This window comes from Austrofundulus limnaeus, unplaced genomic scaffold (genome assembly GCF_001266775.1).
Source record: "Austrofundulus limnaeus strain Quisiro unplaced genomic scaffold, Austrofundulus_limnaeus-1.0 Scaffold12, whole genome shotgun sequence".
Lineage (NCBI taxonomy): Eukaryota > Metazoa > Chordata > Actinopteri > Cyprinodontiformes > Rivulidae > Austrofundulus > Austrofundulus limnaeus.
The window spans coordinates 1,351,370-1,366,369 of record NW_013952414.1 but is presented as its reverse complement, the minus strand read 5'-3'; the positions used below and the strand labels follow the sequence as shown (position 1 = coordinate 1,366,369).

The window sequence follows — 15,000 nt, the reverse complement described above, 5'->3', positions numbered from 1 at the left end:
ATGGAAATGCAAACAAGTTGACTCCCTAAAAAGCAAATATATTACATGAGTTAGTCTAATAATAAGGACAATTTCAACAAAAAACAAAAAACATCTCTGTCAGTCACGACCCACTCTTGTTCTGGCTGGTTCAGTTGTGATTTTAAAGGCTCCCATGACGAGCAGGATTTGTTTAGAGCAAACATGCTTACAGAAAACACCATCTGCCTTTTTAAAAAAGATCATGATTGTTTTGGCAATGTTTCCACGACGGCGTGGTTCGTGTTTGTTCATGCCGTCTGCAGCCGGGTGATGCACTGAGAAAACGGGCTGAATTCCAGCAAATGAACTTGATTTCTCAACTAAACTAAATGCTGGGTTATTGGGTTGATGATTACAAGAACAGAAGAAGAGTCATTCCATACAAGCTGGCAGCATATTGAGGCTGCTGTTCTTTTAGGTKGYWTTCACACCTGATAGTCCGGTAGACTCGGTTCGATTGGGGACCAAAACTGCAAGCTTTGTTTACATTTTCTGTTGGTGTGGTTTGAATTCACACTGCACTTTCTCAACCGAACTAAACCCTGTAAACAACCTGTTCCCGCCCTCACCTGTGGGGGCGCTGCACAAAGAACCACTAAAGGAATCAACATGAAAACCTCAGAAGAAGACATGGAGCGCAGCTTCCTTCTTCACAAAATGTAAACAAACAATAGTAACGTTACATTTTAGCGGTTGTAGGGTTTATTTTTTGTTTTTGGCAAATGTGCTCAACAAATAGTCTTCAGCAATGAGCTCAGCATGAGAGGAAGATGAGGCGGAACCAAGGAGAATGTTGTTTTGCACACAAGGCGGCTGAGGAAGCTCCGTGTTAATCGAGTAGGAGCGCGTCCAGCTCCACAGTCATGATGTCCACCTYATACAGTCATCCAGCCAAGTATTTACACCATATAAGTACATTTATTACTGTTATTGCTCAGAATGTCATGCAGTATAGTCCACTTCCTGCTTTTGGAGCGGTCTCTGGTCCGCTTAGCGTTCACACATGCAATCGAACCGCACCAGAGTTCGTTTCAATCGAACCGAGACCTAGGTTTTCAGGCGGACCAGAGTTCAATTCTTTGGTCCAAATCAGAGTTCGATTACACATTCACACCTCCACAAACAAAGCGGACTTTCCAGGCAAACGAACTAGAGTTTGATTAAATCGGACTAAACAGTGCAGGTGTGAATACACCCTTAATGTTTCCTTCAGATAGGTGTCAACAATAGCCATGTGATGTATCAGTCACATGGAGGCAGGGCTTAAAAGCCTGAATTTTGCCTGAAACTCTGACTGAAGAAGTCTCTTGGAGAAGAGACGAAATGTTTCATTAGAGAAGAACCCGTCCAGAAGACCTATACAATTTTTTCTTCTTGATTTTTACCTGCATTACTGAGATGCATCAGGACGTTTCCTTCAGATGTTCTTAGGATACGTTTGGTCTTTCCACACATTAAAAAAGCAGCTCCATACTAAGGGCTGCACAATATATTGCAAAACTCTTAATCATCGCAATATCAGTGTGCACAAAATTTTATATCGCAAAGGACTGCTTGGATTGCAGTAATTGCTGAGTAATTTATTTGAAGAGTTTTGAAGTTGTATTTTTAATGCTAATGCAGTATTTAGCCAGTATAGTATAGGGCTGGGCAATTAATCGGATTTTGATCTTGATTACGATTTGGGTTTTCAATCATAAAAACAATGATTGAAGTTCGCAGTTTACGCTGTTTTGTGTTGTAAATTCAGTGTCACAGTCAGCACGATGTTGCAGGCTCCACGCACAGCCAAAGTTTCACTTTGTCTAATTCTTTTAAAAATATTTGAAATCCTGAGGGTAACATTGTTTAACAGCCATTGTTTATGTTCAATAAATTCACCTCATCAAAGTCAATGAATCATTTTGTTAAATAATCTAGATCTCAGTTTCAGTCAAAAAAAAATCATGATTATAATTTTTGCAATAATTGAGCAAGCTAGAACAGTCTCACAGCAGCAAAAGCTCACACCAGACACAAAGGACATCGACAAAAAATGCTAAAGGCCACATAGTACAGGAAGTACTGATTAGAAACAGAGGAAASAAAGAMAAGATAKAAATTGCCGATATCATCGCAATWTTTACAAATCTTACTGCCATCGCAAGATTATCTAATAACAAGCAGCTTTTCTTCATAGATTTCAGTCAATGTTTCATCTCAGGTTTTTTTCTGACAGTTTGCAAACTAAAACACAAAATCCTATCATAGAGWAAAAAATAATAAAATAGAAATTTGACCACAAGTCGTCCTTGTTTCAGTAAGTCAGTCTATTCATATTTTATATAAACACTTATCTGTGCACAGAGTTCAACGTGACCCAACATCCGTTTTCTTCCAGCATATAGATGCTCTTCTGCCTCACATGCTGCCCAGCTCGTCCAGCCTCGCTGACCGCTGGTTGTATGTCTGAATGAAGGAATTTAAACTTCACTGCAGGCAGGGAAACTGGATCTCTGTGGTTCTGGCCAGGCTGAGCTCCCACGTCTCTGGCCGGTCTCCAGGGGTTTGTTTTGTGTCGGTCTGCGCTAAGTGCAGGGAGTTAAAGGTACAGCAGTGGTGTTTATCCTTTTAGCCGTCAGCTCTGGTGGGAAGATGAGTTGAGTTAAATAATGTAGGTCAAGTGTTATTAAAGCTACCTAATAATAGATTTTACTCCCACTGGTTGGTTTATAAAACCACTTCTCATGAGTTGGAAAATAACAATTAAATTTCTAGCTGATTAGATTTTTTTTTTGAAGCAGCAGTCATTTAATCTTTAACCCCAATTTTGTTTAGATGTTACAAATATAAATTTGTTCCGTTTTATTCTCTGGTGTTTTCACGTAGCCTGAAGTAATATATGATTTAAATAAAAATCGCTAGATAAAGTGGACATGCCCATAAGGGAGAGCTTTTTAATTAAAACCAGGGTTTAATTTATTTATATTTATCTAATTTTAGAAACTCATCCTGGCTCGTTGCTGTTCTGACCAAAGGAAAACTCCAAACAGTGAGTGCTTTGTTAATGTTTGGCCGTAACTAATACGAGATCAGGAGAGGATAGGAAAAGCTGACCAACTGTGCACTCTCTCTGACACTCAAGCCCATTTCCACAGAACGTGCGCTCCCACCGCTGCTGGATGTCACGCTTACACCAGCCATCTCGTGGAAACAGCCTCCTGACGCCGAATAAAAGCAGCGAGGGGGAAGTTAAATAGCCTCACACGATGCAGGAGCAACAGGCGTTTGTCTCCCGATGGGTGGATTTACAAGCTCTTAACTCCACTATCAGGTGGTGGTTAAACAGAGATCGCCTCGTTCCTGTAAGATTTACTGGGAGTTTTTATCAGTTTTTCATCTGTTCTCTTTGCTTGTAAATCAAAACGGTTGTTAAACTTCAAACTTTTAAAACTGTTGCTGTTATTCAACTCTGCGCTGATCTGCAAAACCTTAAAGCACAGAATAATATGCTAATCAAAGGTTTCTTAATAAAGTCTTTATATAAGGGTTATATTCTTTTTTTTATTGATGTCTGCTTAAAGACGAAGGAGGTAATGCTTTTGCTTGTATCTGTGTGTCCATCTGTTGGTAAATATCACATGAACCACTGGACAAATTTAAATGAAACTTGCGGAAAGTAATTCCTGGATGTGCATTTATAACTGATTAACTTTTGAAATCAGATTCAAGATAATATGATCTAAAAAAAAGCCCACAAAATTGGCTATAACTCAGTCAGTTTTGCAGATATACAGCTAAAGTCTTGTGTGGTAGTAGCTGAAACAGATCCTCAACAGAATGGGCCTCATGCAGGAACATGTTCGTATTCTTATCCTAAATTTCTCTTACTTTTGTTCGAACAAAGTGTTCATACGAACATGTCACGTCAGATTCAACAAACTCTTCTATCTTCAGGAAAAGTGTGTAAATGAGCTGCGTAAATTCACCCTTTTCTATCCAGCTGCTCGTGCACGCGAGAGGAGATTAGCATAATTACCACCCCAAAAACACCATACAAGGCTGTGTTTCCTGCCTCAGATACAAGGAAGTGTTCATTCATGAAAATGACAGCTAAAACTAAAAAGAAGAACTTTACGAGTTCAGAGATTGAAGTCCGTCTGTCAGAGATCCAGAAAATAAAATCTGTCATTTTAGCAGGTCAGCTGTGGAATAAAAAGAGCTGCTAAAAGTATAAACAACTGTGTTAAATCATTTTCATTTATTCAGAAGCCACACCGTCGCGCACTCAAAATATCTTCTAACTAACGAAATATAAAGTTATTAGGGAGGAAAATCAGTCTGGATAACAGCAGACTGACTGCTCGTAAAATATACTGGAACACTCGTGAATTTTGTTCGTATCTGAAGAAAATCTTAGAATATAAAAATATTGGTGAATGCCACAAATTCTCCTAAATCGCTCGTACGCACAACTTAAGAACAAATCTGTGCGTACGAACGGTTCTTGCATGAGGCCCAATGTGTTCAAACAAAAAAATCCTTGTTTAAATTTTGCCAACAAGTATTTGAAGTCAACTCTGTGTTGGCAAAAAATCCCATGAACTACTTGATGGGTTGTGAACTTGTAGAAAATAGGACAGATCAAGTCAGTCAAAGGAATAAGATTATGGAATAATCTGGATAATGATTGTAAAAATGCTGGCTCAATTAAATTTGTTTAAGAGAATAACAAAAGCTAAATTGTTAAAGAAATCTGAAATTGTATAATTTGTATTTGCAAGAGTTACTGTTTGAGGAGTTGAATTTTTTGTTTAGTTTTATTATTTCATTACTATTTTTTTKAATTTATTTATTTTTTTGCAAATAGGGGCAGATATAAGATTTTTTTTCTTCTGCTACCTTTCATTTTTTAAAATTGTATTGTTTTGTTGTATGTATAATGTGTTTTTTAAATGAAATTAATTAAATTAATAAAAAATAACTAATGGCCTCCACAAGTAAGTGACTTTAGCCAACACCAAAGGCTGTGTCCAAAATCAGAGGTTGCATCCTTCGAAGGATCTACCCGGTCTTCATGTGTGGGGTCCTTTGTCGACCACAAAGACCAGAAGAAAGTGGCTTTGAATTTGGACAGGATAGCTTTCAGCTTTATTCCCACCCTTACCCCAGCATATGTCCTGTCGCTTTGCATCCATGACTGTGCTAAACAGAAGCACTGAAGATGAAAATGAGAAAAAATAACAATGTTATTAATATCACAAATGAAAAAAATTATCTTAGAGGCAATATACAAAAAACTAAGGGACATAAAACTTGTTTACGATTATTTCTGACAAGAATAATATTCAAATACGTGTCTATGCAGATGACTAAAGGCTAACACGACTGCTTTAAACTTTTAATTTTTGCACTGCCATGTTTTTATTTAAAACTAGGGGTGTAACAATAGATAAAACTCTCCTTAGACCTTAGAACAGTGCTTTAACTATGTGGCCTTCCAACATCATATAAAAAATGACATTCAYACAGAACTTTCCAAAAACTGAACATAAATATAAAACAAAATAAGTAATTACTCCTTTTCTTTATGATCTTTGCATGTCTTTACTTATTCAATGAAATCCACTCTGAACTTACCAAAAATTCAACATAAATAAAAAACAAAACAAGTAATTATTTTTTTCCCTTTATGAACATCTATCAGATCTCTCTCCAGGGCTCTGGTCTGGCTTTAGGAAGGGGGAGGGGCTCACCGCACCGCTCGCTGCTCGCGGAGGAGAACGGTGCTTGGAAAGGGCTGTCGCCAAAACTTCTAAACTAGAGGGGTCTAAAAACTTGCTAGATCTAATGACAAAGTTGCTAAGTCGGCAACACTGTAGCGAGACAACAGTTACCTCTCAACGAGAGAGATCGCAGGTGTTGAATGATACGTCGGACCCTGACTTTAAATCAGGGGAAAAGGAGGATGCATTGGTGGGCTGCAGTTAGAGGAGCCTTTGAATTTGGACAGCCTTTGGCGCGTCGCTGTGATGTAATCGGCCTTAAAATTCGGCCTTCGAAGGATGCAGCTCCTGAATTTGGACRCATCCAAAAATGYTGCAGCAATAGTCACCTTGAGTTACTTTTTATGTAGACTGATGGTCAATGAACTGTTTTCAAATAGCAAWGTTTTCAAATGGTGTTAATTTTGTAAAAGCTATAAAGAAGAATGGGTATCTTCAGAACGTGGAAGACCTACAGGGGCTGTTTTTGGTTTATCAGAGTCATCCTCTCTATTAGTCGTGCTTCATTAATCAAGATGGGAAAACGCTGATTTATAATTGATGAACACAGTCGAAGTRAACCAAATGTGAGTCAGATGAACTATGATTTAACACGTACAACACTCTGAAATACAAACAGATGTCTTCTGATTTAGACATTTGAGTTCAGTCAATCATCCTGCCTGCAAACGTGCTGGTATTAAACCATCAGACCCTCCAGTGACTGTGGACTGTATAAAGCACACTGACTGAGTGTGAGCCAGCCAAAAAAACAAACAGTTACAGGATGTATCTTTCTGTTCTGTGTCAACTAATTTGTTAGGGAAGTAAAATGTCTACAAAGATTTGCTTTTATCTAGAGTGCACAGTTCGAACCAGAACCAAGCTGTCAGTAAAAGCTCAGCTTTTTAACTTCAACTTAATTTTGTCTAAATATAGACTTTTATTTGATGTGGAAGTCTAGACTGAAATGTCTTCTTTCATTTTTAGACCAAATTTAAGATGTTTTTAGTCAAGATCTTTAATTTTTTTTTATGTTATTAAGACATCTGTTAGAGCAAAAATGCCCAATGAGTTAGAGATCGTGTTCAAATGTTCAGAATGAAGTTAAAGTGGAGCTGCAGAGAAGACAATTTAGGTGGTTTGGGTACATTTTTTAAGTGTTATCTAAATGGAAAGGAACACCATGGTCCAGCCAGTGTAAACAGTGTATCTTTTTCTGACCTGGGGACACGTTAAGACCCCCCCAGGAGAGATTGAAAAACTTTCAGAGGAGGGATCATCTTTCTCATTCTCCTCCGAGCGTTTTAAAGAAATTTAATTAATGTATTTGTGTCTGCGTGTGTTTTAGGAAGTGGGGCGACTGCAGTGGTCCAAGAAGCTTACTGTGTACCACGCAAGGAGAAGGTGGCCATCAAACGCATCAACCTGGAGAAATGCCAGACAAGTATGGATGAACTCCTGGTAAGCCTCACAGCGCTGCCGAGAGAACGCGCACCATGCAGGACACGTGGGAATAATTCACGTGAACTCAAATGCAGCGACGCCTTTTAACGGCACAAGATTTTATTTACGATTTCTGTGTTCTTCCCATGTGGACGGCGTTAGTTTCGACTCTGCGTTTCATTACTCATTTTCTCAGAGCTGTCATCCAGTCATTCCTGTCACTTCAAACACTGTTCTCGTTGTGCTCTAAAGGAGAGCTCCGCTTACAGCCAGGAAACTATTAGACCACCGCGGGACATCCTCCTCGCTGTAGTGCTGTGTTTTTACAATCTGGACGCACTCTTCCTCGCACCATTTATTGCATGGCATGTGCGTATCGTGTTTTATATAACCCGATCCACGCTTAAATGTAATCAAATTAATCAAATCTTTCATTTAAAACAAGACGTGTAAATAAGACAATACTTGACGTAGAACACAAACTTTAATCATGCATTTAGGCTAAACAGGTGATTGATTTATTTGTTTCCAGTCTTTCAAAGTACTGCTCCTGAAGTCTGGAAGTACCCTGCAGGAAATAAACGTTGTGTTATTCTAGCCGAGTCTGTCGATGATCATGGCCTGAAAAAAAAACAAAAACAAAACTGGCAGGTTGCTCACTACTCACCGGCAATACTAAACCCTTCCCCACCTCCTGAATTCTGCAGGATGAATCGGGGGAATGCTGCTCCCGGATTCTCGGCGCAGGAAGTCACGTGGAATGCTTTCGCGATCGGATTTCCTGCGCTCGGTTTCCTCCCACATTTCCACAGCCCGCTGGGTGCCCACTTAAACGTCGAGGAAGCATTAAATTAAAGCCAGATCGCCTCTCGAAAACCTTAAAACTTGGCTGCAAAAAGTTATAGACGACCTCAAAGACCTGTCCGTTGAAAAGTCTTTGATGCCAGAAAACGAATCGCTGCAAATCTGGGTCACCGTATTGTGTTTATTCTTGGAGCAGGAGCGTAACGGTTCAGTGCTTTTGAGGGACTAAATAGAACAGATGTTTTTGAGATTTACTATAAATCAAGTCTGATGTTCTCTAAATATTATTTTACAGTTATGCAAGATTATAAAAGTCAATGAACAGTTGTAACACTAAGTCATAATGTCAATATTGTGATCATTATTTTTACCATAATTGTGCAACCTTTGGCATTATTGTTTCGTAGATGAGCAACATTTTTTTTTGTAGTTTCTTGTGTGTGCATGCTGCAGTATGATTGAGTCATTGTGGTTGTATGTGTGTGTGTGTTGTGTGTGCTCTGAGTAACCAACAGTGATGTAACTTTGCTTTTATAGAGGCCTCTGTGTGTGTGTGTGTGTGTGTGTGTGTGTGTGTGTGTGTGTGTGTGTGNGTGTGTGTGTGTGTGTGTGTGTGTGTGTGTGTGTGTGTGTGTGTGTCTCCCATCCCTGTGATTCAGTGGCACCACTGTGTGAACCAGCACTCTATTCAGTTTGTTACAATAGGTCTTTTATGTTTTCTTTTTAGCTCAAAGTTCTCAGACATGGCCATTGCTAAATAGATCAGACCTACTTTAAAATATAAGTGGTGAGAGCTGGACTACTTTAATGAAAAACTTTATTTCTTTGTAGGATAAATAGATTGAACAAAAGTTTTGTACTTAGGGTTTTTTGACACACTGGTTCATATTGAAGGTACACAAAATGATTCTCTTTTTATTCTTTTTTTTCACAGAACAAAGGCAAACACAAAACAAATGGCCATCTTACCATTTACAATAAGTCAATATTAATAATCATATAAGGTGGGATAACAACATTTTTAGTTATATAGTATAAACAAAAGCAATAGAATGCTTTGTGTTTTCTGTAAGCTGAATTGGTAAAGACTTAAAATTTGAAGGATGAATGAGTTCCATTTAAAAGAAAACGTGTCAGCCCAGCCTCTAATTGTAAGAAACATGTGGGGAAGATACCATGAGAGGGGTAGATGGAACCCCAAATGCAGCAATGGAAGGATCCAGTTCTATTAGAGTCCCAAAAACCCCTGGATAAAATGACAAAGAAGTATCTCCTGTCCTTGTGAAATCTGGGGCAAAAGAAAAGCAGGACACATCAAACTGCAAGGTGAGGCATAGCATCTGCTACACTGGTTTAATATGGTAGGATAGATTTTTAATAAAGTGGACTTAAACTGTATGAGCGACTTAGCGCAAATGGGAAGTGTGTACGAAGTTCAGTTTTATCCCTTCATTAATTCTATCACGGTTGTTCCATCACCAGTGATTTCTGATTATGTCCCATGTTTGATCAAAGAGGAGTGACGGAAAACATTAAAAAAGAGGCTTATTATCTAATTTAAAAAAGTACAAAAACTAAATGGGAGGTGGGTAAACCAAAATTTAAAGCCAAGTCTTAAAAATGCATAAACACACTGGTTTTGTTGAGGTTTCTGATCCTTTTAATGAATCTGCCATGCCATGATAGGAGGCACTGATAAAAGCAGGGGGGTGGCAGTGATTTCTCCGTAGTGGCATCTTTGTGGAGTGAGATAAAAACTTCAAATGAAAACTGAACTGAGTCCAAATCTTGAGTGTAGACAGTGCTGAAGGATTCACTGTAACACCAGAAAATTAAACGAGCGGTGGAAGGTAGATGAGGGAGGCAGTTTCAGTTCTGTTTGTTGAAATGGACAATTCCACATCACTCATGACACCGTGACATTTTTAAAGAGCAACTTGCCTTTTTGTTTTGATCATCAATGCTTGTTTTGCTTCTTCTGGTTTCCTTCAGTCATTTTTGTCTAATTCGAAATCGTCAAAGATTTGGACGTAGAGATTTGAGGGGGAAATAACACTGTCCTTTTTGTTTAAAGCAGACATATAATGCTTTTACATCCTTCTTGCATTTAAATTATTCATTTGGGTCTATATAAAGTGGAACTGCAATGCTTTGGTCTGAATTCCTCCTTGTTGTAACTACACAAGCCCCTCTTTCACCCCTTTTTCTGAGATGTGTCTCAGATCAACTCGTTTTGAGGCTGCTTCTTTAAATCCAAACGAGAAGCTTCACATCCAGCTTCACATCCAGCCTCCCTGCAGCTTCCAGAGCGGTCCATTCTAGCTTGATAGAGGGTTTTACGACTATATAGCAGTGCAGAAATATTTATTTACAAATGAATTAAAAGATGTCAACAAGGGAAGACTTGTCCGTCCAGCCTTACATATTGGAGCCAGAGTCTGACCCAGAGACAGAGGAGAATGAAGACCACCAAATTATAATTGGGAAGTCCAGATCTTATTTGGCAGTTCCATCGCAAATAATTTGACATAATAGTTCAGAAAAAGTCACAGAAAATATAGAAAACCGAACGGGTTGAAAAATATGACCCATAAAACATATAAAGATGTCTATGCAGCGCCTAAATTCAAAATTTAATGTTTCTGCACTTGTAGAGACTCCAAGTACACAACAGCATGCATTTAATGGCTAAAAAACACATTGATTTTACAAGATATCTTCCCTTTAATACATATTTGAACATTTTTGTAATAATTAATCAATTCAAGTTGTTTAAAACCTTCTTGCTCTGAGGCAACCAGAGCCACCATGAAACTCTCAGTAAATAACCTGGACCAACTCTTGACATGTTTTTGTGCGCACCAGGGAAAGTAAATACTTTGTTAAACTGCAATTGTTATCGCAATATGATGCTTTTTCCCCCTCATGCAAATGTTTTTTGGAGAATTATTTTAGACAGCATGGTATGGCACAGGCCTACCTATCATATCTGAGGAGATGAACCGTTAACATTGAACTTAGTATTTCAATAGCAAAGTAGCAATAGAGTAATATCTATTGCTAAAAAAAATGCATTAGGTGTAGCGACAACAAGGCATGTCTGGTGTGCATTTCAAGTTGCATGAATGAAATAACAAACTGCTCTAAGGGCTTGTGTTAGTATGAAGTCATTGCAGCACCCACCCATGAAACAAAAGCTGCAAAAAGACTGCTGGAAGGAGCGTTGCAGGGATCATCATAGCTGTTTCATTTCTTATGAGTGAAGTGTCTGATTAAGGGTTACACTTTTGGAAGGGATGTAAAATGTTTTAAGTTAGTTTTCAAAATCTTTGCTGCAGCTTAGGTGTACAATAATTTAATGATCAAAATAAAGAATCCCTGCCTAACAGAAGGGAACACCTGCCAGTGAAAATTACCGRTATATGCTGCTGCTACTACACCTGAATTTCCCCGCGCGGGACAATAAAGACTGTTTCTATTCTATTCTTCTATATTCCTTGTTCTCACATACCATGGGGGATCTGAGGTACAACAAAAGAGTAGTAGATCAAACAAAAAAACAAAAACACTTCTTACGTCAGCTCAAATTTTAATCAGATGATTGCGCTGAGGCCGTTAGCATTCCTCTTCCAAAGCTTCTAAGAAACATCCCCCTTCAAGGATCAAGGCAGGTGCAGACACGTTTAAATGCACGGTTTTTATTATCCACCCTTATTATGACTCAGTTCATGCTCTTAATCCTGTTTTGTTAAAATGTCTTCTGCATTATGAAGTCATATGCCGAAGGGCTTTAGCAGTTGGTGTTGATGGCACAGAGCACCACAGCTCAATATTGATGACTCTGCGGCTGAGTCACTCTGCTGTTGATGCACAATGTGTAAAGTAAGCATTTATGCTGATAGAAAATCTGGTTTTGATTACAGGCTGTTTTACCCAGAGACGTTTATTGACCGAGGTCTTTAACAAGTCCTTTTAGCTCACGAGTTAAGAGGTGCTCTTTGACAGGCCCGTCGCTCACTGATCAGGATTACTAATAATTCGAATGCAAAACACGATGGCATGTAATTGGTTCCCTGTTTCTGTTTAAAAGGTTCTGGTTGAATGAAGCTCGGCGCTTTCTTAAAGCGATAATTCTAATTTTTTGACGTGAGGTTCTGTGGGAAGGTCGTGAATAATTAATAGTTGTTGGAACCTGCTCAGTTTGGAAAAAATACCTCATAGCAAAATTTGCCAGGCCCAGTTCTGGCCCACACGTTGCACTACTGCTCAGCCTAGATGCTTCAAACAATGATGGCCTTTTGGTGACCCAGATGTGGTTTGCCAGAGGTGGTCCATGCATGGGCCAATACCACATAAAACCAATCCACAACCAAGCTAGTGGTATACACTCAAAAACAGTGCCATCATTGCCAGATCTGGCCCACATTTGCTTGACAAAACACTTGCCATGCCAGCAGCGCCAACTTGACTCCAGATCTGGACCACACCTGTCTGCTGTGTGGGGTGTAATGCAAAACGTATATCTTTCAATCTCTGTTTATAATTGTTTCAGCTGATTTGTTTTTTAAAGTTCAACTAATGCACAGAATAAGACCTTAAAACAAGACATAGCTGTAAAATTACAAATGTAGTACTGTATACGAGTTTGAGTGACGGCTGCAAAAAGACAATCTGGATTCTAAAGCTTCACCTGTTAACTTCAGATTCAAAGTTTGCAGACGGGACAGGATATGCATTCAGCTCTGCTTCACTTTCTTTATTCCCTCAGCTTTTCTGCTTGACTGCCACAGGAGGTCATTCCTGTTCATTACAACAACCGTGTTAAATTACACATTTATCTGTTTTATTAAACCATGTTAGTATTTTTAATTTCAATTTGTATGCTCCAATTGTTGTATTCTTTATACAGCAGCCAGTACAAACATGATGTCATTTATTTGAATAGTTTTATTGTGTAGCCTCGTGTGTTTRTCAGGTATTCAAATACAGAAACGAATACATTTCTGTCATCCTGTAGTTTTTACCTTTTTTGAAAGGCAGCTAGGTTTCTTTTCTTATAGGAAGCTCTGTATCCTCAAATGACTCTGGGTTTGGTGGTAAAGTGATGGATTAGACCTCTGTGCCAGCATTACCTCAGCTCTCCTTCTTTCCAAGCACACACAACCCACACACAGAAGGAAAGCTTTAAAGCTGCCCGAGCTCTGGCAGTTTTTCCTCCTTTTTTTTTTTTTTGCCTCTGCATAGCTGTGCATTTCATTGACCTAGCCTATTTCTCTTTTTACCACTGACATCTTTAAGATGTCAAGCTTCGCAGCAGCTTTCAAGACCAGAGTTGTACTTGCATTCAGTTTATTTTTTTTCCCTTCTGGATTTTCTCACATAAATTTCTTTATTGTAAAATACAGTTTGTGTTTGGAAAATAATTAAATGCCAAGAAAACACTACGTTTTCTGCTTCAGTGAATATTCCAGTAATTTTCTGAGACATTGCTTGGCTATTTCAGCTTTCTTTATTCCATTGTCACACAGGTTTTAGTGCAGTTCTTCTCACTGTTCTTGTTTTCCTTTTTTTTCAACAGAAAGAAATTCAGGCCATGAGCCAGTGCCACCACCCCAATATCGTGTCTTACTACACATCCTTTGTCGTAAAGGATGAGCTGTGGCTGGTTATGAAGCTGCTCAGYGGTGGTAAGTACACAACATTTGTCTCAAATTTACCCCCGTCAGTCAAACTGAGGTAGTTGATCACAAACACGCAACTCCTATTTTAAACTGAAGGTTTTAATTACCTGAAAAGAGGACCAGAAGGATGGGTTTGTGTTGGTTTGATTATGGGCTTTCAGTCTTCACTTTTGCATGGCCTCTCATAATGAGCGTGGACTGGCAAGAAGGGCTGGGTTACTTGCTGCCTGTGATTTTAACTGTTATTACAGCGAATGTGACAACACCGGTTTTCATTGTGTTCCCTGCAAAGCTGCAGCTCTCCACGGCTTTTAAGTCGGCACAGAGCTAATGACGGTGCAGAGGTAATAACGGCCCACATGGCAACCATGCGGCAGTGCTGCAATTAACAAGTGAGAGGAGGAAAACGGGGGGACTGGATATTCAAAAATGAACAAATGCACATGAAATTGATCCGATTGGTTTTATTTTTTTGCATTTCAACCTCAACATAACTCAAGATACTTCGACATGTAAATCTGATTTTTTTTCATATGTTACTCTTTGTTGCCCCTCCCAGCCCCCCCTGCGTAAACGCCGTCCCACTGTAACGGACTATGCCCAGGTGGCATGCCTGCTTCACTCAGATACACTCCAATCACAAACCCCCCTGGCAGCCGCCTGGCAGCTGGGCTTAGGGCGCCGCGCCCGCCAAGCGACGCTTGAGCAGCCAGCSTCGCAGCGGGAGCCGAAACAACTTAAGATGGCCTTGTTCCTCTTTATCCCAGTTAAACAGAGGCACTTGATGTTGAGTTTTATTGTGTGGGGTAATTAAACGATAGCCGTGGCAACGTCTGCCATGGAAACGGAGCTCAGCGAGGGCGAGTTTGTAGACCGTCACTCCACAGGGTAGAGCATACCAGAGTCCGGGAAGGCCAGCTCTTGTCTGATCATCTGGCTTGATGGAGCGCAAGAAACCCTGCGACCCCATCCTGTCTTCTCCTCTGCTTTTGAAAAACAGCTAATGGCAGAACAATTTATCAGACAAAGCCCTGGCATTTCTCTTTTTATTATTAAATCTCATTTTGAATTCTCTTTGTCTCTACAACTAAAAACATTCCTAGGGGTTTCATTTGTGATAAAAGGTTGTTAAACTATGTTTTATTGTTTTTTACTCATACTAAGAGCATAAAAAGTTGCATCTAAGTTATAGTGAATGGGTGTTCTGAACTGTAATTTCATTGTGCTCTGTACAATGACAATAAAGGTCTATCTTATCTTATCGTATCGTATCGTATCGTATCGTATCGTATCGTATCGTATCG

At 39.3% G+C, this 15,000-nt stretch overlaps 1 protein-coding gene across 1 annotated transcript in view; it reads left to right on the top strand.

Moving 5' to 3' along the window:
* The window catches only part of oxsr1b (oxidative stress responsive kinase 1b), a gene marked incomplete in the record, with an annotated part of 51,645 nt that overhangs the window by 5,891 nt on the left and 30,754 nt on the right, over positions 1-15,000 (top strand). Inside the window, 2 exon segments of the mRNA XM_014002174.1 lie at positions 7,117-7,229; positions 13,594-13,702. Coding sequence (XP_013857628.1) covers positions 7,117-7,229; positions 13,594-13,702 — 222 coding nt within the window.